Source organism: Guyanagaster necrorhizus (assembly GCF_019112545.1).
Source record: "Guyanagaster necrorhizus MCA 3950 unplaced genomic scaffold BT62scaffold_32, whole genome shotgun sequence".
Classification (NCBI taxonomy): domain Eukaryota; kingdom Fungi; phylum Basidiomycota; class Agaricomycetes; order Agaricales; family Physalacriaceae; genus Guyanagaster; species Guyanagaster necrorhizus.
Window position 1 is genome coordinate 219,553 of NW_025064911.1, and position 22,898 is coordinate 242,450.

At 48.4% G+C, this 22,898-nt stretch overlaps 6 protein-coding genes across 6 annotated transcripts; 2 read left to right on the forward strand and 4 right to left on the reverse strand.

Moving 5' to 3' along the window:
• Nucleotides 1-616: 616 nt before the first annotated feature.
• On the forward strand, nt 617-3,835 carry BT62DRAFT_1079596 (uncharacterized protein; the record flags this gene model as incomplete). Its single annotated transcript, XM_043179506.1, has 11 exons — nt 617-648; nt 695-1,309; nt 1,373-1,769; nt 1,804-1,813; nt 1,860-2,234; nt 2,303-2,390; nt 2,622-2,667; nt 2,714-2,900; nt 2,960-3,040; nt 3,490-3,635; nt 3,698-3,835. Exons 1-11 carry the CDS (start codon nt 629-631, stop codon nt 3,833-3,835), a joined length of 2,103 nt encoding a protein of 700 aa, XP_043035560.1. The 5' UTR covers nt 617-628.
• A 334-nt stretch (nt 3,836-4,169) lies between these two features.
• Nucleotides 4,170-7,513, reverse strand: BT62DRAFT_974076 (uncharacterized protein). The gene is made up of 3 exons (XM_043189145.1): nt 6,869-7,513; nt 6,733-6,815; nt 4,170-6,466 (listed from the first exon to the last, which is right to left on the reverse strand). Exons 1-3 carry the CDS (start codon nt 7,316-7,318, stop codon nt 4,330-4,332), a joined length of 2,670 nt encoding a protein of 889 aa, XP_043035561.1. The 5' UTR covers nt 7,319-7,513; the 3' UTR covers nt 4,170-4,329.
• A 339-nt stretch (nt 7,514-7,852) lies between these two features.
• Nucleotides 7,853-9,358, reverse strand: BT62DRAFT_906943 (PCI-domain-containing protein; the record flags this gene model as incomplete). Its single annotated transcript, XM_043183655.1, has 7 exons — nt 7,853-8,033; nt 8,089-8,261; nt 8,317-8,442; nt 8,506-8,664; nt 8,686-8,954; nt 9,017-9,180; nt 9,234-9,358. The coding sequence occupies 7 exons, from the start codon at nt 9,356-9,358 to the stop codon at nt 7,853-7,855; spliced, it is 1,197 nt and encodes a 398-aa protein (XP_043035562.1).
• Nucleotides 9,359-10,105: 747 nt separating this feature from the next.
• On the reverse strand, nt 10,106-13,064 carry BT62DRAFT_1041282 (glycoside hydrolase; the record flags this gene model as incomplete). The annotated part of the gene is made up of 8 exons (XM_043178428.1): nt 10,106-10,744; nt 10,795-11,366; nt 11,429-11,611; nt 11,638-11,817; nt 11,868-12,012; nt 12,069-12,417; nt 12,469-12,683; nt 12,747-13,064. The coding sequence occupies 8 exons, from the start codon at nt 13,062-13,064 to the stop codon at nt 10,106-10,108; spliced, it is 2,601 nt and encodes an 866-aa protein (XP_043035563.1).
• A 903-nt stretch (nt 13,065-13,967) lies between these two features.
• BT62DRAFT_936418 (nucleoporin-interacting protein NIC96) lies at nt 13,968-17,539 on the forward strand. The gene is made up of 13 exons (XM_043187118.1): nt 13,968-14,041; nt 14,090-14,281; nt 14,331-14,670; nt 14,719-14,868; nt 14,917-15,279; nt 15,327-15,490; nt 15,545-15,728; nt 15,787-15,921; nt 15,976-16,099; nt 16,155-16,414; nt 16,466-16,840; nt 16,900-17,094; nt 17,148-17,539. The coding sequence occupies exons 2-13, from the start codon at nt 14,118-14,120 to the stop codon at nt 17,268-17,270; spliced, it is 2,577 nt and encodes an 858-aa protein (XP_043035564.1). The 5' UTR covers nt 13,968-14,041; nt 14,090-14,117; the 3' UTR covers nt 17,271-17,539.
• A 206-nt stretch (nt 17,540-17,745) lies between these two features.
• On the reverse strand, nt 17,746-22,256 carry BT62DRAFT_955226 (uncharacterized protein). The gene is made up of 4 exons (XM_043188331.1): nt 21,691-22,256; nt 21,576-21,638; nt 21,023-21,524; nt 17,746-20,970 (listed from the first exon to the last, which is right to left on the reverse strand). Exons 1-4 carry the CDS (start codon nt 22,121-22,123, stop codon nt 17,844-17,846), a joined length of 4,125 nt encoding a protein of 1,374 aa, XP_043035565.1. The 5' UTR covers nt 22,124-22,256; the 3' UTR covers nt 17,746-17,843.
• Nucleotides 22,257-22,898: the final 642 nt, after the last annotated feature.

Genomic DNA, 22,898 nt, shown 5'->3' on the forward strand with positions numbered 1-22,898 from the left:
CAGCTTCTGGTCACCAGTTAAGGCCAATACATTCTTAAGGATGTCAGAGAGGTCTGAGCAATGGCACTCAGGCTGTAGATGAGGGGATTCAATAGACAATGAAGCCCAAAGACCAGGACATGATTGTGAGCCATCCTTCCAATGGCAACATACATGTCAAAGAGCCCAAGGGCCTTGCTTCATGTCAAAGACATCATAATGATCATTGAGCATCTGCATGAATATCTCTGCAAGGATCTCAAGGGGAAATATTCAGATAGGGGCTTCATGAGCAGTGATGTACTTTTGCAGGCGGCACTGCTTATTTTCCAGTTGATTTAAGAGTGCAAAAACACGAGCGATTTCTTCATCCTGTTTTCAAAGCTCCCTGAGATGGTCATCTAGAAACTCTTTCATGCTCTTTGCCTTTAGATCAGATGGTGTATCATTGGTAAAAAGAAGGGATTTGAAGGGGGAAATGTGGAGGTCAAGAAGGAAATCCATTGAAGGAATGCAGTTTTGCATGTAAAACCATTTAGAAGACTATCAAATACAGAGTTACATCTTGCAGCTGACTTGGCCCGGGTGGCTGTGCGACCAAATTGAACATGCCGGAAGTTCGGGCCGCTAGCTTTCAGCTAACTACTACATGGACATCACCACGCCTAGGTATGTCCTTCTCATTTTTACCCAGATTTATTCTGAAAAATCATAGCGATTTTTTTGGATCTACTCAGTGCCACAGCATCGGCCCGGTCCTTGCCGATTGCCCCACGTTCGAGTATCTCCTCCGCAGCAGTGACCCCCCTTCACAATCAGAGTACACGCACATCTCGGAGATGCTACATGTTGCCTCTGATCGTATCGAACAGTTAGACGCGTCCGTGGGGTATGATAAAGACGAAGAAGCTCATCTAAAACAGCTTATTGACGCCTACCGATCAATTCTCTCTCCTCTTCGAACTTTCCCTTCGGAACTCTTGATGGAGATATTTCAACACGCAGTGGAAGATTTCTTCCCCGTTTTTGACCTGTCGCAAACTCCGTGGGTTCTATGCCGTGTCTGTCAACGCTGGCGAGACGTTTCACGCTCTTGTGCGGAACTTTGGGCGTCTTTGTCAATGGAAGGTTATCCTCAACTTAAAAGATTAGGAGATGGAATGAAAGATCTTCCCGCTATTCTGGAAGATGCTCTGGACTTATCGCGACAGAGAGATTTGTCTATCAGATATTCTCTGACTGGTATCCCTTTGGCCACAGACTCACAGCTCATCCGGCGTATCGTTGGAAGGATGTGTATTTTTCCATCTCGCCCTGCCTCGTTCCTTATGTAAGAAAAATCAACGGTCACCATCTATCAAAACTCCTTCGCCTCCATCTTGCACCATCCCAGTTTGATATATTACCCGAAGAAGCACTGGAACCGTTCCTCCTGGCTCCAAATACCCGCGATGTTACCCTTTATCTTGTTGCTCATTCCTATCTCCGACCATCATGGCGACATCACTCATTTTCGAGACGATCATCCTGCTACCGTCGGCGACCACCTCACCTTCTTATCTCGATCGACCCAGCTCGAAAGCCACACGATAACTTGGTGCGTTCCAACACGCGATATAGGTGGTATGTCTTTGACCAATGTCACTCATGAAACTCTGCGCTCGCTGAATATCGAAGACATTGATTTGATCCAATATCTTATATGTCCAGCATTGGAGGCACTTTCTGTTGAGAGCAGGTTGCGTAGCGCAGCGGGGAAAGCCAGGTCTGGAGTCGAAGGTCAAAAGCTGGTAAGCGTTGACTTTCGATCTCCAGTATTGGTAGCTACGATTATGTAAGGTAAGAGCGACATGGAGGGTGTGCTACTTCAACACTTTCAGCGACCATCTTCGATGTCGAGAGACCGGTAAATATCTTCCGTCAGTTTTCTACTCATTCAGGCAACCTCCAGCATCTTAACCTTTCCATACCTTTCATCGGACAAAACTATTACTCCCTTATGTATGAGCTTTCTACCGATTTATTTCCGCGACTATACTCCTTCACTCTGGCCTTGGAACCTCATAGAACTTTCCAAATACACTCAGGATCATTCCTCTTCCCACTTTTGGCCTTCATCGAGGCTCGATGGCATCCTGATACTTTGTTGCGGCGCGTGGCGATAACAACCAGTCTTGAGATTGTTGAAAGCGGTCTCCTCGATCGTTTGAGAACGTTCAAAGAGGATGGGTTAGACATATCTTACAATGGGAACGGTACGGCTGGCGGTACACACTTGAAAGGTCTTCATCACTGACATGGATATTCCCTCGCAGGCGTCCAGATCTAGACTATGGAATCCGATGTCATCCCAATGGATGGTCGGATTACCGCTACGCAATATTTTACTACTTTGAGTGTTTACAGATACGGTAGCGTCTTACCACAAAGCAAACAAATAGATAAATCTCTGTTGGCATTATCTCTCCATGCTGTCGTTCTCACATCTCGTTTCAGAGTTCTCAAGTCAGAATGAAGCTCGAGAGACTGATCATATCCTCTGGCGACAATGAGACATGACACCGACGCGATGTAAAACGTCTGGCCCATCTGGCTCGAGCTTTCCCGTAGCCCATTCGAAACCTTCAACTTTTGACCTTTAGTTCCAACTTGGAAGCCCAGTTGGCATTCATTACGGTGTTGGCACTCGTAGATTCATGCTTGCGATGCCATTCAATGCAATCACCGATGGCAGCAGCAACCCACTCACGTCGGGGCTCAGCAAACACTGTCGTTGGAAGCGGCCCCCCTTCTTTCTGCCTTACGCGATATCAAGAAGATAAAAACAACTCGCCGCTTCTCGAGAAGGGTCGTCAATCATCATCCTATGACCGATATTGCAATCGAGTTCGAACTGAGGATTAGCGGCGGCGGCGTCTTGGGTGTACAGCATGAATTCAAGTTTACGAGCGGAACAAGGAGGATTGGCATTGTGTCTTAGCTGTGCGGCAACATGCCGGTGCATTGACTAGGGCAGAGCAACACTCGCTTATCCCTCGGCCGTTGACGCAGAACCGAAGAGGTAGATAACGACGAGGCAGTTAGGCAGGATACTTATCACCGATTCTCGCAACTAGTAATAACTTGTCAAGATATTCTGCGGAAGCCACTTGGGGGACATCTGATCTCGGCACGGCACCTTTAGGAAAGCCGGATGCAATAATGGTATCTATCAAGACCCGCCACCGCTGCATAATGGTAGAAACTCAGTCAAATCCGGAACAAGAACAAGAACGTGGATATTCAATCTTTTCTGTATTTGCATTCTAACAAATCCTATCCAGCATGTAAACCGATGTGAGAGTGATATAGTAAACACAATGAATGTAAATCTACCAAATACATAATGGCTTGGTGAACAGTAACGTATTTTTGCAGGTGGCGCCGCTCATTTTCCAGTCAATGTGAGAGCGCAGAGACATGGGATATTGCTTCTTCCTGTTTGGAAAGCTCGCTGAGATGGTCGTCTAGAAACTCTTTCACGCTCTTCTAGGTGTATCGTTACTAAAAAGAAGGAACTCGAATGGGGAGGTATAGGGGTCAGGTTGGGGGAATTACATTACGGGAAGATCTGCAATGGTATGCGTGTTCAGCTTTTGAATGTAAAAGGTGTTGTGGTGTGTTAAGAAAATGGAGCAAAGAGTAAATGATGGTCACCGGCGGAGGTCCGGCCCGACAGTTTACTGAACTCCGTCACTACCGATTTTCGATCCTCCCACCCTCCCCGTTCGAGCCTCGATTTCCAAGGGGAAGTAGGTTCTCTGGAATTCCGCTCGCGGGAGGCATGCATAAGCAGCTCTCTCCCGACCCGTGTTAATATATTGTTATCTATGTGATATCGGGGGCGAAATATATCAAGTTATCAATTTGGCATTATCATCGTCGTGAAGAATCGAATGCAGAATTTTTTTTAAAAAAAAGAAAGCTCTCAAAGAGACCGACCTTCTTCAATATTGACATACTGATGTCTGCTTTGGAAGCCCTCCGAGTCTCTTAAGCAATGCCAATCACCGGAGAATACATAACGACTTTACATTCGTTCTGGAGGTGCTATACGCTAGCATTCCTTGATAACGACGAAGACCTGATCATGTCGTCGTGGCGCAGCGACAAAACATCGACGTTGCTAAGGCGATGGGTCGCAGTTAAAGCGTCAGTCTAACATTCCTATCCATTGCATTGTGAGATCCATTGAAGAACAAAAAAAGTAATGTATGCTACGAGACGGTCTGATAATGATGAGATGATAACTATGCACAAAACGAATAATGAAAATGCCAAATAAAAGTTCGCGAAAAAGAGAAATGCATCCTAAGAATGCGCCCCATCCCAACTCGACCGCTTGCGCTTGTTGGTTTCGCTCTTCAGCACCAGATCCTGCGGACAAACCACAGCGCTGTGTCCACGGTGATGCCTAGGCTCCACAGAACTCTTGACCTTTTCGAGTCCTTCAAGAGCCTGTGGAACACTTTCATTGCTCAACACCTTCTTCACCGTCAACGGGGTAGTCGGGTGCTGTGTCTGATTCTTTGCCGTCGACGAAGCCACCGATTGGGCCAAGTCCAACGCCTGATTCTGGTTCTGCGACTCCATATGATCAGATGCGTCTAATCCCTGCGTATTATAATGGTAATGCAAATCAAGGAACGGTAAGTCGTAGATGTCGTTCGCTGTTCGCGAGATGTCCTGATTCACGGAGGACGAGCTAGAAGAGGGGAACAGGGAGGAAAACGACTGGGGTGCAGGAGGCGCAGGTAATGGGGAAGAGGCAGTGAATTGGTGGCCCGTGGCGAAGGGGGAAAATGGACGTAATTCGGGCTGCGGGTTGGTATGAACTTGGGCGGGACGGGCCGACAAGTGATTATGGACAGTCATGCGCTCGGATGGTGGTACAGATATCGATCGGCCGTGGACCCCAAACTGATTGATGGTTGATCGGTGTCGCGAGCGTGTCTGAGGGGTTCCGGGTGGGGTCGTGTGCAGCTCACGAGAAAGATCAACAAGATCATCCAGGCTGAATCGCTGTTCCATTAGGAATGATGAGGCGTCTTCGTCCTTTGGTTCGGGAGACATGGCGACGTCGGGCGGTAGAAGTGAATCTTCCATAGGAAGACTGTCGGGTTGGTCGGTTAGCGATATGCCCGTGAGCTCGATCTCATCAATCCCCGGTAAGGCCGGCGTATGGAGTTGCATAGGGTGTATACCAGTTGACTGGGTTATACCAGAGAGCCCAAGCCCGAAAGTGAATGAAGAAGAATCGTACGAGGATTGCGATTGTGTTCGCGTACTGAAAATGAGATCTCCAGCGTAATCCGAATGATATTCTCTTCGGGGTGGATACACCTCATCAGACAATGATGATGACCCGACCTCGGAATTGAAATCCTGGGAGAATGAAGTAGGTACAAGATCATATCGATCCACTACTCCATAGTTGAGATGATTAAAGGAGAACGGTGATGAAGGCGAGAAGCTGTTCTCAAGATAAGATGAAGATGATGTTCCACTCCCGCTAGAATCCATACGCGGATTCGCTGAGAACCAATCTTGTGTTCCCCAAGCGCTTTTCCCAATCATGCCAATGCCACCTACTACCGCTTCGTTCCTACGGTGTTGGAAGGGCGAAGAATGAGAGGAACTCAAAAGATAATCAGACATATGGGACGACGTTGGGGACCCTGTCCAGGCATGGTGTGAAGAGTGAACAGGAGTATCGAGTCCTGAAGACCAGGCCTGGGACTGGGAGTCAATCTCTGATTGAGATGAGTTCGCAAGGGCAGTGAATGTATCAGGGAGAGGGTCGAAGGGAATCAACTCCATATCATCATCATCAGGAAGAAGATTGGTCGAAGGAACAGTCGAAGCGGCCTTCTTGATAGTCATGACGGACGTTCCAATGGGCTTGAATGGTTTTACAACTGGATCATCCTCTTCCCCACCGGAACTAGCCTCATCCTCAGAAGGGGCCGTACTCTGGGGGACACTCTTCGTCCCTCCTCGAAGTAGTCCTTGACTGGTGTTCCTCCTCTTTCGCCGGTGCATACTGGGACCCGACGTCGACATGGAAAGCTGGTCATCCGTCGCAGCTCGAATGAGAACCTTTGAGCTGTCTGCACCCTTCTTCTTTGCTGCATTGCGCGGTTTGTAGCCAGCGGCCATGTACAGCTCCGGGAACGCATTCCGAAAGCGGTCTCTCAAGTCTGTTGACCGGCGATTCTGCTCTTGAAAGATGGGATCTTTCACAATAGTTGCCCAGATCGTGCCGTGCTTCTCGTAGCCAGCCTTGAGAGCGCGGTCCTCTTCCTCAGTGAAAGGCCGCCGCTTTTTACTGCGCGTTTTCTCAAAGAGAGAGGAGCCATCGGGGAGAGTAGAGCGAACTTTGCTAGAAAGATGTGTGCGCGCATTGGGGTAGTGCTGTTTATAGGCATCAGGAAAGTATGTACGAAATCTGGACGCGACATGAGCTACACAGTTATGAAAGATGTTCCTTCGGGGAAGAGTAGACTTTCATGGACAAGCGACGAGACACCTTTCTTTCCAGCAGTAAACACGGTCGTGAAAACGCAATGACAACGCGTCCCATGGTAACAGAGAAGGACCCGTCGTTCATCTTGTTTCGAAACACCGGAGTATCGCGGCAGGAATGAAAGGTCGGACCGTCTGCTGTCCACAAAAGACACCCTGTCCCCGAAGGTCGTAAAAACGAATACTCACCGGTCTTTAAGGTCAACTGGGGAACGGTTATCAAATTTGAGGTCAGGATCACTCAGAATTGCCTTCCAGTTCCCAACACCATGCTAGAAGCTGAATAAGCGCCCATCATCAATGACTCAAGGGGCGGAACACTCACCTTGTTGCACCCGTCAACAAGCATCTGCGTTTCCTCTGCAGACCATTTCTTCCTCAGCTTCTTCTCCGTCGCCTGCTGCCAGTCATCACTCTCCGCATCCGCCGATATCTTCCTCAGCTTGCCACGTTTCTCTGGAACGAGACAGGTCTCAGCGACATGAGATTCGAGGCTCGTATCATCACGGAAGCTAAATGCTGGCACGAGTTTAGGAGATGAAGGCAGCGCCAATGAGGTCCTGCGATGCTTCAGTGGTGAAACGTGAAAGGTTGACGTAGATGAAGCTGGGAACGGCGCCTTGAAAGAAAATTCTGCTGTCAAGGGTAGTGAAGAAGTGGTGGCAGCAGTTGTTGCCGTCGTTGTCGTTGTGGACGTATCCATCGCCGTCACGGTGATCGTGGCCGTCGTAGAGAGCGAGACAGAGTGATCACGTCGCCCTCCAGGCCTCGACATGCGAAACGAAAGGGCGAAACGAAAAAACTATGATGAAGAGTGCGGTCTTCCGATGAAATATAAGATAATCTAGCTCCTTGAGGCTGTGATTCCTCCTGCAGGTCGCAATCTGACCTGATACACGTTGCTGCTGCTGCACCTCTGCGCGGCAGATATTGATGAGATAGAGTACGGTCAAGATGGTAAGAGAGGAAGTTGCCGCACGGCGCATGGGCGGCACCCAAGTAGGAAACTGTGTCCCATGGGCCAGTACTCAATACTCACTACTAGTACGTGTTTTCTTCTTCCACCAATAAGTATTTCCTTCCTATGCTTTTCTCGGGTTGACCCCAAGAATACCTTATAATTGTATTCTGCTTACTCACAAAGATCCTCCAAAATTTCGCTTCCGATGAAATGTACACTTTTCCACGTGGTTTACGTTCCACTTCGCTGTCGCTGTGAATTGTCATGAAGCGCAGCACGGCCAGGGCATTCAGTAAACTTAAGATCTTCTAGAAGAACGACCACAGTACATTGGAACATTACATGAATTCATGAGGCAATCATCACCTCGGGAGCAATACGTTGTTCGACTGCACTCAGCTTGTTCACCCATTCCTCTAACCGTTTCGCAACACCACTAATCTGCTCCCTAGAAAGAACACGAGGTTGCACCCAGGTGATATGGGCTTTCTGATCCACCTGGTCGAGGGACCCGCGAACGAGCTTCAGGCTGGACCCAGCATGTTAGCAGAAGAGAGATTGCCGAGGGCCAAGGTAGAACTCACCTTAACGCCTTCATCACCAGATGCTCAACCTCATCTAGGGGCAATCTTGTCTCTTCTGAGATAATCTGGAAGCTCATCGTCCGATTATCAGCGTGCCTCTTGAACACAGATTCTATCAGTGCCATGAGGCATATTTTTTGTCGGAGGAAGGGGAAGTTCTCCTGCAAGATGGGCTGAAAAACGACATCGATACACGATAACGGAAAATCTAGGGCTGGAAACCCGTACCTCTTGCGGGAACAGGGGAGCTAAGGCCTCAAATTTACCTATACTTCCCTCATTGAACGTGAAAAGCAATTTCTTGATCCATTCGTGAGGTGTGCCATTTAGCGCATCCAGTATAGGATGCATCAACTGTTTCAATTGCACGTGAGTAAGAGAATACAAACAAAAACGACGAAATAGCGTCGAACTCACGAGTTCACCGAAGTTGTAGATGCTGTCACCTAGGAACGCAGAGATGCTCAGATCGTGAGCCCTCACCAACCTTTCTTCTGGTGTCATGTCCGTCGCGGGGTCAACACATGCAAGGTATAGCAAAGAATTCCGATAATATGGCGCATATTCTGCCTTGGCCTATAGGCACAATATCAATACCCATAAGGCTAGACCGCAGCATCTTAAATTCACTTTGTAATAGTCAGCAGCTAGCAGGTAATATGCCGCGTTGACACCATTGTCTACGCCTTCAAGGTTGTCGAGAACTTTCCACGCCGTATCCATGTCAGTCTTCGTCCCCTCGAGGTCACCATACAGCAATTTTGCACGTGCGATTGTTGCAAGAAGCAAGACATGAGCCTCTTTCGCCTTCTCCGTGTCAATTCGAGAGAGCAGCGAGGTCAGGAACGTTAAGTGGGCCTGGGGATCTGACAGCAAAGAGTAAGACGCCCTTAAGGCTCGGAAATGAGTTGAGAAGATGAAAACATACTATCGATCTCCTTCGACACCTTCACACCCATCTCAACGAGCTTCAATTGATTGATTTTACTCTCGAAATCCCGCACGAATTGCTCGAACACATGAACTCGGAACGGTTTCGATGCAGGGTGGTCGAAGAATTGGAAAAGTTTCAGTGTTAGTTGATGCCATAGCCTGTTAAACAATCGTAAAGTTATCTGCTGTGGTTCCAAGTGCACAAAACGCACTTTCGTGTGTGTAGAGCTCGAAACGATTCGAAGTATGGGTGCAGCTCGGTAGGGGTTCCAGACAGCGCAGCGGCAATAAAATCATCCAGAACGAGCTTAGGAGGCTTAGGAGCATCAACGGCCATTTCAGCCATGGTGGTCGCAGTTATGCCTGTTGTCGGACGTGACGCGTCGAAGTTGTCCTTGTTTGGTAAAGGCGGCCACCAAATCGGGCACTCAACGCCGCCAATCTTGGTTGTTGAAATGCCCGATTTTCCCAAAGCTTCCCTCTGTGCTATGGACTCGTAAGTTCTGAATGTATCTTCCAACCTATTGATAGTAACTAAGTATCTGTCTTGAACTAGCTCTATCGTAAGTGTTAGCTCAGCCTTAGCTTCATGTTCCTCCTATCCAAATGTGATTGAGCAGCGATGTGAAAAATTTCTGCTTCCACCCTGTTTAGTAGTCCTGATCAGATCTCAACCTTGAACGTAGATAAGCGAACACATATCACACCCAAGTTCGACGAAGGAGTGACAACTGGGCATTTGGTTACCATGTATGGTCCATTGAATTTGTTTGTACCCTCTTTTGCAACTTAAGTAACAACGATCAGTATATGCGTTTGCGCGATACGAAGAGTGTTGAATATATGTCACTGTCAAATGATAGGACGGCTTTACTTGAGTATTCAAATCACGCCGAACCTTGGAAAATACTGTAACGTGCATAGTATTTGGTACCCATCATACCTGCGTTGGTAATCGTATACGGTAATTTCAGTCTGTCACAGGCGTTTTCCCGCCGCTGGATGTTAACCGTCGACTAAGAAACACTAAGACGAGTTGCTGTACTACCCAGACCATAACATACTGATCTATTCGAAGCCAGTACTATGGAATAGAAAAGGCCTTCTCACGCCCTAGATATGCAACACGCAACTCGTTCTTGTCGATCAACCTGTTTGCTTCGATAATCCTCTCCTCTCCCGGCATCAAATCAATCGCATTATCGTTCCATGTCACCTTCGATTTCGTAGTCAAAAAAACGCACTTTGCTGGCTTTTCGACCTGCAATCTGAGTTTGTTTTCTGCCACGGTTACCTTCAATCTTGGGTCTGGAAGAGTCAAATATTTATACGGCTGGGGCCAATCGACGTGCCGTGCTAGGACCTTCCCAGACCTATCATCTAAGAGCCGTGCACCGATGACAACGGTTGCGTGTTGCCCAGGGCAAGTAATAGATATTAGCTCGGTCGACTGATTAGGAAGGAGAACGACTTTATGCTCCTCGGTTGCGGCCCAATTACTTTTGAGGTCCACAAACTGTAATTTCAACGTAGCAGGTCGTCTTTTCGGAGTAGAGTTGGATGCCCAAATGTCCAGCTTCGCACCGACAGCTCTGAATCCTCCAAAGTCATAGAATTGACGTGGTCGGTCGTTGGGACGGTTCTTCGTGACATTGCGCAGGAGGCCAATTGCGAATGTATCCAAATGTCGCTTGATAGTGTAATAAACTGGCTTGGGACGCAACTGAATAGATGTCAACTTGGAAATATGACGAGATGAAAGAGATAACGCACAAAATAATCGACGATAGCCCACGAAGTGACTGGCCAACAGTCGTTCAATTGCCAGACTAAGACGCCGGACGTATATTGCTTTCCGCGACCACCCCATCCTCTCCTCCACGATTGATACGCGAAGCCAACGCTTTCAGATTGCATAACTTGTGTCCTAAACGCATACGTTTCTAAATCCTCGGTCACTCTGAAGTTTTCATTCATTGCGATGGCGAAACGTCTCTCATAACTTCCTGCACGACAATGCTGCGCCATCAACGCACTTTGGGCGTGCCATTCTTGGGCTGGTGCGCCGTCCATCCAATACTCGATCGTGCGCATTGACGGTAAAGACGGCATTCCGAATTCGCTGACGAATCGTCCACCCATCTGGTCGTACTCCTGGTATGGCAATTCTTTACCTCCCCAAATGTTCCACTGATGAATGTCCCCGACTGTCGGATCTGCTGTGTCCCAACCTTGTCCACCATATGGAGATCCGCGGTGGTATGGGATAGGTGGATCACATAAAGCCTCGACCACAGACGGGAGTACGTCTTCGTAAATTTTGATAGCAGGAAATGATTTCACATCTACGAGATATACGTGATATTAGTACTGTGACAGAGAGGGGCAAATCGATTAGTAGACTGACCTTCCCATTGAAGGATCATCTGATAGTCCTCGTTGTTTCCACAAAATAATGCTATTGATGGATGATGTCTTAGTCGCTTTACATTGTCCACGGCCTCTTTGCGAACAGACGCGACAAACTCTTCGTATGCTGGGTACACCCCACATGCGAACTGAAAATCTTGCCAGACGAGTATTCCCAATTCTGACATAATGATGAGCAAGAATAACGATAACAGGAAAAATACAACAGGCCATCGCAAATATCGTAGAAACAGTCTGGTTCATAGACTCCTCCGCCCCATAGGCGAATCATGTTCTGGTTTCCATCGCGCACCAGCGTAAGCCACGCCCGATAACGTTCCGGAGTGAGCGTCGTCAAAAAGTTATCGGCCGGGATCCAATTTGAGCCTGGGAAGAACATAAGAACTTTACTAAGGCTGTGAACTGAATAGACTGACCGCCCATGAACATCCTAACGCCATTAATCTCAAACAAGAAGGTCGTCCCAGTGCCATATTGGTCAGGCTCCTCGAGCTCCTCTTGTATAAGCTTGACGTTGCGAAATCCAACCCGGATTGTCTTCGAATCGATGACATCTCTATTCTAACCGACTGATAAGGTCCTGAAAAAAAATAGGAAGTGCGTGCAGTTGAACCTACCGGACCCAGCAGTTCTATAACCACGCGATAGAGAACCTGGTCTCCATAGCCCACCGGCCACCACAATTGCACTTGGCCGGGAACAAACCGCCAGTCGACAGATCTAGAATTGGAGGAGAGTTCCTCCAATTCGACCTTAGTCCCTTTAGCATCCCGTAATGCTACTTTGATAAATGTCGGTAACGCCGCGACGCCGAGAACGTCCACATCTACTTTCAATCTCGTGGCCGCGTTATTCGTGTCAGTGACTGATGCGTGCGTCCACACGTTCCCAATCCTGGCTGTATACCTTCTCAGAATGACAGGCCGGAATGGTCCACATGTCATTAACTCGGGTCCCCAATCCCAACTACAATATATCAGATGCGGGTGGATGCGACGAAATGCGAGGTGCGCTTACCGCCAATCGTACTGAGCCTTACGGACGTAGACTCTGCTCGGATCTCCAAGGTTTGTCGACCCTGCGCGCACTTTGCCATGCTGCTCTTGAAGGGATTTGGCAAGCCTTTTGGCCGATTTAAAGTGTAGAAGAAGCGTGTTTATAGAGGCCGTCGGTATGATGGGAACGACATGGGTCTGGAACATGTTGCTTGTTTCCAGAATGATTTCATTGTTCTGTTGTGGGTACGTGAGCTGTGATGGCAGCACGTAATTGGTGATTCAGCATTCAGCACTTACCAGATAGACGTCGCACGCCGTATCCAAGCCCAAAAATTCCAGTTCAGCCTGAGTGTGTCGTCCATCCCCCGGCTTGAAATCGAATGTGCACTTGTACAGCCACTCGACTTCTCCTACCCATTGCACTTCTTGTTCAGCAAATCCGCGATACGGATCCGGAATGAGATTGTTTTTCAATAACTCGACGTGTATCTCGGACGGATACGCTTGTGTAGAACGCCAGCCTGTCGTCGCGACCTCCTCGACGACGGGAACCTTGGGGTCTCGCTGCTTCCAGGACCAGTTGGATTTGAGCTCGGTATGGACGGCGTTGAACATGGAAACCAGATGGGTAATCCTAGACAACTGCAGACCTATATACAAAGCTGCATATAGAAGAACATCTGTTCGGACCGCTGATAGTATCTCTCCGGACCGAACTGGTCTAACTTGACATTCTTATCGGGGTATGTTCATTATATTGTTCAGATGCTACTTTAAGATTCGCCCCCTGATAACGCGGGAAGATGTTAGTGACAGGAAAAGTAGTAACGACATAGGGCACGTACCCCATATCTTGAATCTGGGTATACTCTGGAGGCAGAGCTTTTTGCCAGTTCTAGAATCCGCTGGGTCAATGGAAGTATAATGAAGTCGACACTTTTTCTGGCATTCCGGCTCAACACGCTCCTGCTATGACGTAGAAAGCTTCCAACCGGCAATACCAAAGTCGCTAAAGTAGCCTTCAATTCGAAATACAGAACTTGTGTTCTCAAGTGTGACGTGACGTCGTTCAGCCTGGACTTTCCTTCACACTCCTTGATATGTGGGGCCGAGGTCGGAGCGCACCATTCCTTTACAAAGTGACATCAAAGCTACTACTCTTGATTTCAGTCTTCACGTTCATCTTCTTTCCGATCGTCCCTTTCCACTGGCTTTGTAGAAGCAACTTTACATTTTCAAGTAAATGTCAGACGGATCATTGACAGAAGACGCGGAGTCGGAACAGGGGGATGGCATGAGAATATCATTAGACACGACCATCCATAAAAGTGACTCTGGGTATGATACCCCCATCAGTTCCATTCGGCGTAGGGAAAGAATTGCTTTTTTAAAAAGCTTACTTTCATACAAGCCTCTGCCATGATTTATGGTGACGTTGAAAAGTACTTGGTTTGACAAGTCAAATTATGTGGCTGTGCTAGTGTTTCGAACAGAAGAAGTAGATAAATATACCTTGTCCTTCTGCCACCATCACCTTTGTCCATTCTTGGTCCATTTGAGCCGTGTTCGAGCCTCGTTCTGTTATAGCAGCGGTAATGTCGCTCTCTTTCTCTAACATTTAGCGCTTTAATGGCGTGTAGCTATCTGGGGACACATCAACTGGACGCAATGGCCTTTGACCTCTCTGCTCTGTTAACGGCATCGAAAGGGCTCACTTCACATTTGTCAAGACCGGAACTTCCTTCAGTCAACCTCTCGCTAGACCAGATAGAAGCCCAGTCTCGCAGGCTCGTTTCACGACAACCAGAGAGCTCGAGTGATGCTGATCGCGCGTCGGTGAAATTCTTGTCTCGTATAGCAATGACTCAAGAAACTTGATAGAAATTATCTCCTTGCACAAGCACGCGTAGATGCCTCAGCCTTGTCAAGTTCCATAGCGCATCTCAATGCCTCAACCACTTTTTCACCTTTGCAGCCACTTCAAGACACAGATGTAGCGGGCTATCTGCGCCACGCACATGAACAGACATTGATTTCCACTATCGAGGAAGGACGACGGGAAACGCAGGAGGATTTCTATCGTATGCTTGAAGAACGGACAAGGAAAGACTGGGAAGCCAAAAAAAAACGCGTCTTTGAGGAGCTCGGAGGACGCGTTAATGTTGAAAATAAGGCCGTCATCGAGCTAAAAAAGAGCTTCCATGGGAAGAATAGTCTCATTGTGTGTGTCCGTTTTGTCAGATTTCCTGTCATCTGATGTAGCGTTTAGTCGAGCTCGACACCAAGCGTCACGCTGCAAATGCAAAACAGGATGATGGCCTATGACCGTGTTGTTATCGATCTCAACGCTACCCGTTTGCGCGGCGTTTCATTCCCAATCGTTCACTCCTTCATGGACGTAGCAAATTCTTTAAACGACGTATGTCTTATTCCTCTGGACATCTGTTAGTCTTCATATCAATTACAGCCCCGTTCCGCACAAATGGCCCAAACATTCCAAACCTTGGCGAAAATAACTGCTGAGCCACCTGCGCTGCCTCCGGTTGAACATGCAAGCGCTCATATCCTTAATGCCCCCTTATTTGAACGGAAATATGCAAGAGCGTATCTAGGGGATCCAGAGTCTCGAGATGCCATTGCTCTTCGACGACAAATCACAAAAGGAGCACGAGAATCCCTAGAGTTGCAATATTGGGATGTCATGGATCGGACAGTGCAGTCGCGGCCTACAGAGGCACTCTTGGGCGGCGACCCTAGTATATCAAACAAAGTGCGCGCTTTCTTATTTGTCCGATACTACAAGAATGGAGAATGGGAAGATCGGATTGAGGTGTGTTACCTGATATACGTATGTTCCCTTGCTCACGTTCACTATAGCTTGTGGCTGGGCAACCATTGTGGGCGCGATTATTTTACCTTGTTCGAACGGGCCATTTGGATGAGGCGTTAGACGAGGCTGTACAGTTCCAGCAAGCCATTGAAAGACGTGAAGTGAGTTTCGTCAGTCACTTCAGGACATGGGTTGAGTCACCAGACCGGAGGTAATGACATTCCACTTTATGGTGATCTTTGTGTTTAACATTTTCTCGCCACAGACTTCCTAAAGCTCACCGAGATCATCTGCAATCCGTGTTTAATGCTCACATGTTGCACTCAGCTGCAACGGATCCGTTCAAACTTGCGCTTTACAAACTCATGGGCAAATTAGAACCGACGCGGCGGAGTGTTCCCCACGTTACCACAACGACGGAGGACTGGTTGTGGTTCCAGCTTGCCATGGTACGTTGGCCTTAGGACGTATCGCCTATGCTCACTCAATCTAATATAATTTCGATAGATTGAGGAGGAGGAAGACGGTGGATTGCGCGGATTCGCTGAGGTGATACTTGGATATGGTGAGAGACAATTCGATGGCAGTTCGAGGAAGGGAGTCTGGGCGAGTGTCCTCGTTATGTGTGGACAGTTTGAGCGGGTATGTCTCATCGTTCCTGACATCGTATGTTACTGACGGGATCCTTATATTAAGGCTGTTGCGGCTCTTTGGGAGGACCAGGAAACGGAGATTGAAGCAGTCCACCTTGCTATTGCCTTCGCCTACCATGGCCTCCTCCGGGTGCCCCCCCGCGCAGAAACCTCTGAAATGACTCCATGTATGTTCATATCTTTAATATTAAACTATCCAGAGCTAAAAGTCGTTACATTTAGTATCGTTACCTCCTTCGTCCCCTCCTGCTTTGAGCATCTCTACAATAATATGGCGCTATATGAGGCAGTTCGTCAAAATGGATGCCAAGGAAGCACTGCAGTATGTATATTGTGTGTGCTTAACCGCGGACCAAGGCGAAATTGGAAAGGAGCAGATGGAGAACGCCTGGGAACTTGTACGGCGTATAATCGTCCTTTGCAACAGCGGTCCTGGTTGGGAGGAGCTTGTTGGAGGCTTCAGACCCGACGGTTCAAGATTCGTATGTGTTTATTGCCCTAGGCTCCTTATTGCTGACTTACCTTGTCAATAGAATGGTGTCATTGAGCAAGGAGCGAGCTTGTTGAAACTAGACGATCTTCGGCAGTACAACGAACAGATCCTAATTCGTGCCGCCAAAAACTCGGAAGAAAATGATCGGATATCTGAAGCTATAAAGCTGTACAATTTGGCAGGGGATTACTCTACGGTTATGTCGTGTCTTGCCCAGGCTTTGGGTAGTACGATCGCACGCCCAAGTCCCGATGAGAAGGCGCGTACCATTGAGAGGACGGCAGCTGACATTGTGCGGCATTATGAGCGGACAAACAGAGCTGCTGGGAAAGATAAGGATGCGGTAATACGGCTGCTGAAGATCCGGGAGGCTGTCGACGCTAAGCATGCTGGTCGGCCCGAGACCGCGCTTCAAGTAGGTTTTTTTTCGGTGTCACACTGAGCAATACTGATAATGCGTTTTCCCCTTTCAAGTGCATGGAGACAACGGACCTTATTCCGTTAGATGGAGACGTGGCAAAAATTACACGTAGGGCCGAAGAATTCAAGGAGTTGCATGACTCTTTACAACGAAATCTGCCGACGTACATTACCCTAACAATGGATGCTCTCGCTGGTATTCATCAAAAGGTCAAGGGGTCCCTCGTTCCCGATGCTACGAGGCATATGGTATGTTTTTCTTTTGGTAAAATGAAATGAACGCACTGAACTTTTGTCTCAAGACCCTGACTGCTGTGAGAAAGAAATCCAGATCGTTGATGGTCTTCGCTGGGATGCTCAAATATCGGATGTCCCCGGACGTATACTCCTACCTGGCGAGACTGGACGTCGAAATTGCACTGTGATCTACTTATTGCTGTAATACATATACCTTTTATGTTCCTTTCCACTGATTATGACGATGTGCGAAAATAGACTATGAAGAATGCATAACCGTCGCCGCCCTATCTCCAAACCAAACCAATCTACCTAAGCAACTTAAATTTCGTAGGTGAAATATGCAAGAGTAATTATAACCAAAAAGCGAAGTGATTGTAACATGTGCATAACGTCAAAGATGAGAATTGCTAAAAAGCTATACTAAAGAGCAGACAAAAATGATACTCTCCCGCTTGAAAATGTTATAAAGATGAGAATAAATGGATGAGATGGAGAGAGTATCATCGTCCAATGGTCATATTGTGATAATGGGTAACAATTACAAGTCCAGCGGATGATCGTTTTCTTGAGCTATCAGTGCATTAATTAGATAATGAAAGAACAATAGGCATTCATGCTCACAATGATCAACCCTCTCCGTTTCGAGAGGAAGAGTGTTGTACAAGCCAGGAGGGGTCACTGAATCAGAAGGCTGGACTTTAAGGCTACTCGTGTCTCCTTTCTCGAGGACGGCATTTCCAACGTCTGCAGATTACCAGTCAGGAAAATCGAAAAAAAACAAAAACAAAAAGTACTGGCGACCAACCAATAGAAAGACTACCATTCGAAGACGGGATAGCATCATGTTCCATCGAAGAGGCCTGTTTTATTGTCTGTACTTCGCTTATGCTCAAAACAGCGTGAGGGCCCGAAGGAGGGAGTTCTGCCTTCACATCAGGAGAGGAGATTTCGCCGTGTTCTGTGAGCTGGGACTCACGGACCTCCTCGACAACAGATAAAGCTAGGGGAGGCGCCACCAAAACCGGATCCGCCTCGACCACAAGAAGAGGTGGCAAGGGTACCGTGTCCTCTTCTTGGGGTTCTGACGTCGATTCGTGAAGGGGCTCGGTATAGACAACGCTAAGTTCTGCAGCACTAGGCTCATCAAGAACAGGGGCTACATCAACTGCTAGCTGCTCGACAAGCTCTTCCTCCGGAACTAACGCGGTAGGCACTTGCTGCGGTACATATTCGGATTCTGCTGTTAACGGCACGTCAGTCGGCGAAGGCTTGTCTTCGGAATCCGAGACTGGAGCAACAGTTTCTGGTTCGACACCAGAGAGAACTCCGGGTTGTTGCGCGACAGCGGCGGCCACATCAGGCTTGTCGATGACTGAGGAGGCGGGTGCTGGTACCGACTCATTAGGAGTTGCCTTTAAGTGGTACTCGCCACCAGGCGTCGTAGCTTTGTCCTCAACTATTGGTGTCTGAGCGTTCCCCACAACTTCGGGATCCGTCGAAGAAGTTTCCACTGTCTCTTCTGCTGGCGCAGTAGCTCCGATCTCGACAGAGCTTTCTTCAACAGCCGTAGCACCCTCTTCGACTGTGGGCAGGGCGTTCTCTTCAGCCTGTAGCGAGACGGGCTCTTCGGCTTGAGCAGGAATGACATCTTGCTCTTCAGGAGCAGGTGCCAACACCACCTCAGATGTCACAACGTCCGTTGTAACGGGTGGAGAGAGCGAAAGTGGCCCATGTTCTTCTGCTGGGGCTGGAACATCCTCCTGTTGGACAACAACCGAACTTTCTTCGGTTGAATCTGCAACGTGTTCAACGGGAGCACCATTTTTCACCGGCTCTACTTCGACAGGTACGGGTGTCTCTGCTACAGACGGTGCAGGGGCCTCGTCGACGGGTAAAGGTTCTAATCTTTCAATAGGAACGGTAGCAGCCAACCCTGTAGGCGCGATGTCTTTAGTGGTGCCAACGTCGTTCGCCGATTGCCCTTCAGTAGGTGCTAATACCGATGGCTCTACCTGCGCCATAACCGGATCTTCCACAGAAGTTATAGCCGACTCGTCAACGGGTATGGAACCTAGTCTTTCCTCAGGGATAGCAGTGGATTCCTCAGTAGATGCGGTAACTGGTTCCTCGAGGGTGAGAGGTGATTTATCACTTGACTCTCTGACTGGAGCTCCTTCCGATTCACTGATAGGTGCAGCTACTTCTTCCAGAACCGGAGTGGCATCGACTGGCGAGATAACTTCAAGCGCAGATTCCGATGCAAGGTCTTCAACCTTCGACACTGGAGGAGGGACCCCAGCCGGTACGGCGGCTTCAGGAGCGGATTCTGTTGTAGGAGCCTCCTCGGCTTTTACTTCAGGAGCAATGACTACTTCGTCAACAGGTGCCGTCGCGGTCGCGGGAACAGGGTCAGCGACAAATGTGGGTGCAGGGGGTTTAACTGAGATGTCAGTCTCGTTTGGTATGGATTCAGGTGCGGTGACCACTTCCGTTGCGAGGACTTCTTTTGATTCAGCAGATGTGACTTCAACAGCAGCTTGAGCCAGCACAACAGTAGCTCCCACGGCTGTGGCAGTTGTAGCAGCCCCCACTCCAGAAGCATTACCCTCTGGCTCTCGTTCCTCCGGAATATCCTTCGGCACATCCACAGACTTCCTCGTGACCTTGGTCTTGACCTTAGTATCCCCGTCCTGTTCCTTCAAAATTTCGCCCATCTCACCGATCTTGGGAGACTTTGGGGGGTTCGGGTTCTTCCGCTTGGTAGGCGACTTGTTATCGCCACCAGTCCAGAAGCTAAACCGCTTCCTCGTCGAAGAGAATGTGCCGGATATATCTGATTTGAAGGAAGGTTTAGGGGAAGATGCTCGAGGCCGTTTACCAGGCGATTCAACCGAAGGCGAAACGTGAGTCTCTGATACTGGTGGCAGGGGAGGTGGTGGTTTGCTGAAGGTCTGCTCGAGAACTACCCATTCAACTCGCTTCCCCTCAATTTCAATGTCGGATAATGATCCCTTCAATTTGCAGATAACAAAGGACGGCCAGTCTGATGATATCGGGTCCACCAATGCGTCGTTCCAAAAGTCTATGAAAGTTTCATCAAGCTGCACAGACGACACGCTGGTCACTTTGGAAGTCGAGCTGGTTTCTTCCGCCGCCGCTTTATTTATATCAATGTTTAGCTCGGGCACGTTGCGTCGGGTCGGCAACTTGGACTTTTTTGGTTCCGGGGGAACCGTGACCTCGAGGTCCGAGTCCATCAGGGTAGAAGCAAGCGCGGAACCGAGCGGCAGCGATTCTAGGAAACCGGAAGTCGAGAACTGGGCCCAGTCCATGCCAATATGATTTGTCGAGGAAGGCATCGACGTCGAGAGGGGAACTGATGGTATATCAGGTAGCTTCCCGTTGTTAATACCGTTAGTGGCAGCTGCAACTGCGGCTCTATCTTCGTTCGGGGCGAATGATCGCTTCCTTGTAGGCTCAACAAGATTAAGTGTTGGTGTCTCAGAAGTGGTCCTCTCCATGGGTAGTAAGGAGAGGAACCGGATGGTTTCGTCAGCAAATACGCGGCTGGGTGTTGAATAACTCCCAGGTGAAGAGTTATCACCTTCCGCGGCGACCTGCTTAATCCTATTCCATAGTTCTATATGGTCCGTTGAGCCAGGCTGCGCTTTAAAAGCATCAGATATCAGTCGGAGGGGATGGTATGAGTTTTGTAGGCCGGATGTGGGTAATTCTGTATCTACATGGACATAAAGGGCGTCATATTGTCGTGTTGAGAACCATGGTCGGGGTAAGAGATCTTCATCAGTTGGAGACTTGCTGTAGGGGTACTGTTTCACGAGTTCTGTGAGACGCTTAGGCATCCTGTTCTTTACCATTTCTTGTCTGTCACGACTTTGGTGAGAATAAAGATGCGACGAAGGAGTATTTAACCTACCTGATATTTGACAAGAAAATGTGTTCCATCATCCGTCCAGCACGCTCCCATCTTGCGTAAAATGAGGACCAGGTATCACTATCCTCTGCACGCGCGGTTTCTAGGAGCCATAAGCCAAGTAGCTTGGATACCTTGCTACCGGAAGTGCTGTTGGCTTCTGAGTGCGCAGCGAGCGACGAGAAGAGGTCCAAGATAGTAGTCAATAGCTCAAGATGAGCCGGAGGAAGCTGCGGAGTGAGGCTGTCCGCAAAAGCTGTAAGAGGATATTGGGAAGAACTCTCGGTGTCGAAGAAGATCTTATACCAAGCTTGGTCTTTGCCGAAAGAATTGCCCTCCAGCTGCAGATGTCTAAGGCCCCATCTTAGGACCGCCGCGATATCATGCGGGGAGCGTGTAGAGTCAATTTCAGATTCAAAAGCTGATGTAGGCGATGAAAGAGTGGGAGAGAGCGTTGTTATAGGGCTTTTGGGAGCCAAAGAATGTACGAAAAGCGAAATGAGTCCTGTTGTAATGTGAGGTTAAATAGTGGTGGGATGATAGGTCTTGTACACACGTTTCTGAACTTGCGGGTTGGCCGAATACCAGTGAGGGTGCATGAGACCTGGCGTTTCGAGGCCTAACAGATAACTATGCGCAATTGAACAAACGAAGATAACATAATAACACACCTCGCGCGACGATGGCCTGAGAACATGCGCGAACCAATATTAGGGTCTCCAATGGATTTAGCCGACGCGCTCCAATATCGGACTGCGACAAAAGAATTTGAGAATCAGGATCTGCCTCGAAAACGACACCTAAAGAACGGGCATTGGCGCCATTCTTTGGCCCAGGTAAGTTTAAGGAAAGGTGGGGAACCTCAGAGGGGACATATGGCGAGAGTACTGGGGTAGCAGACTTGGTTCGTAACAATCCAAGGCCAATCTCCTTCCCTTTTTCCTTGTCCTTCACCTCGGGAAGCTTGTCCGCCGGGAGTGACACATTTGGTGAGACGGCCTCGAATTTTCCTTCGAGAAGGGAGACAGTCGAAGTGCGACGGCCCGCGGATGGCTCTTTGTCGTCCTTCTTACGTCCAAATACCCTGGACAAGAACGAGGGCATAGCGTGTCGGTGAGTTGTTAATGGGGATCCCCTGCCGACTAATTAATAAAGGGAATTTGTACAGATGTCACCGTCAAATCCGAAAACGTAAAGAGAAAACGAAGACCTTCAACCGTGTCAATGTCGGTCAAGGAAGAAACAGGAAATTGATATTTATTATGTCCGAAGACCCTCATTGCAAGCACGTGCTCGGATTAAAACATTTAAATAGATAATAAATAAATAACTGATTTCAGCGGTACCTTATTTATGTTGCAACTGAAAACAGGCCGTGATACGTGCATGCGCCAATATTTGCCTGCTTTCCTCGAACACTGGTGTTTCTCCATTTGTAAATAGAGCGCTCTCTACCGTTCCCGGCATTAGGAATATGTGCCGTATATATTACAGTCGACTTAACCATGTACGGTTGTCGCATCAACGCTTAACTTCTTATCCCGCTCTTAGTCCCCCCCGCAATGAAGGTGACGGATTGTCTACTGTTCCTGGAGATGGCAAAGATCATTAGTGGATGAGATCCGTGCTACGAGAAGGAGAACCATCCAAGCTGTCTTCGCATATCAAATGGATACCACATCCCATTAGGACTCCAAAATCGCAGAAGCTATTTGGTCCGAAGAGGCTAAGCATTGTTCTTCAAAGTTGGATATTTTGCGCCGACAAAGTTAAAGTCTGAAAACGACACACTTAGATTTGGAGGAAACAAGAAACTATGTGGGAGGTGCGAATCTGAGCGATATTCGGCTTTCGCCAGGTTTACGGCAACTCTTTCGTA

What these genes read in the sequence shown, in the direction of transcription:
- BT62DRAFT_974076 (XM_043189145.1), bottom strand. Translation starts at nt 7,318, where the DNA reads ATGTCGAGGCCTGGAGGGCGACGTGATCACTCTGTCTCGCTCTCTACG. An exon ending in TTGTTGACGGGTGCAACAAG is followed by an intron (nt 6,816 to 6,868) that starts GTGAGTGTTCCG and finishes TTCAGCTTCTAG; the next exon opens with CATGGTGTTGGGAACTGGAA. An exon ending in CCAGTTGACCTTAAAGACCG is followed by an intron (nt 6,467 to 6,732) that starts GTGAGTATTCGT and finishes TGTCGCGTCCAG; the next exon opens with ATTTCGTACATACTTTCCTG.
- BT62DRAFT_955226 (XM_043188331.1), bottom strand. Translation starts at nt 22,123, where the DNA reads ATGCCCTCGTTCTTGTCCAGGGTATTTGGACGTAAGAAGGACGACAAA. An exon ending in TCAGGCCATCGTCGCGCGAG is followed by an intron (nt 21,639 to 21,690) that starts GTGTGTTATTAT and finishes GTTATCTGTTAG; the next exon opens with GCCTCGAAACGCCAGGTCTC. An exon ending in CAACCCGCAAGTTCAGAAAC is followed by an intron (nt 21,525 to 21,575) that starts GTGTGTACAAGA and finishes ACATTACAACAG; the next exon opens with GACTCATTTCGCTTTTCGTA.
- BT62DRAFT_936418 (XM_043187118.1), top strand. Translation starts at nt 14,118, where the DNA reads ATGGCCTTTGACCTCTCTGCTCTGTTAACGGCATCGAAAGGGCTCACT. An exon ending in AACCTCTGAAATGACTCCAT is followed by an intron (nt 16,100 to 16,154) that starts GTATGTTCATAT and finishes CGTTACATTTAG; the next exon opens with TATCGTTACCTCCTTCGTCC. An exon ending in CCGATGCTACGAGGCATATG is followed by an intron (nt 17,095 to 17,147) that starts GTATGTTTTTCT and finishes TTTTGTCTCAAG; the next exon opens with ACCCTGACTGCTGTGAGAAA.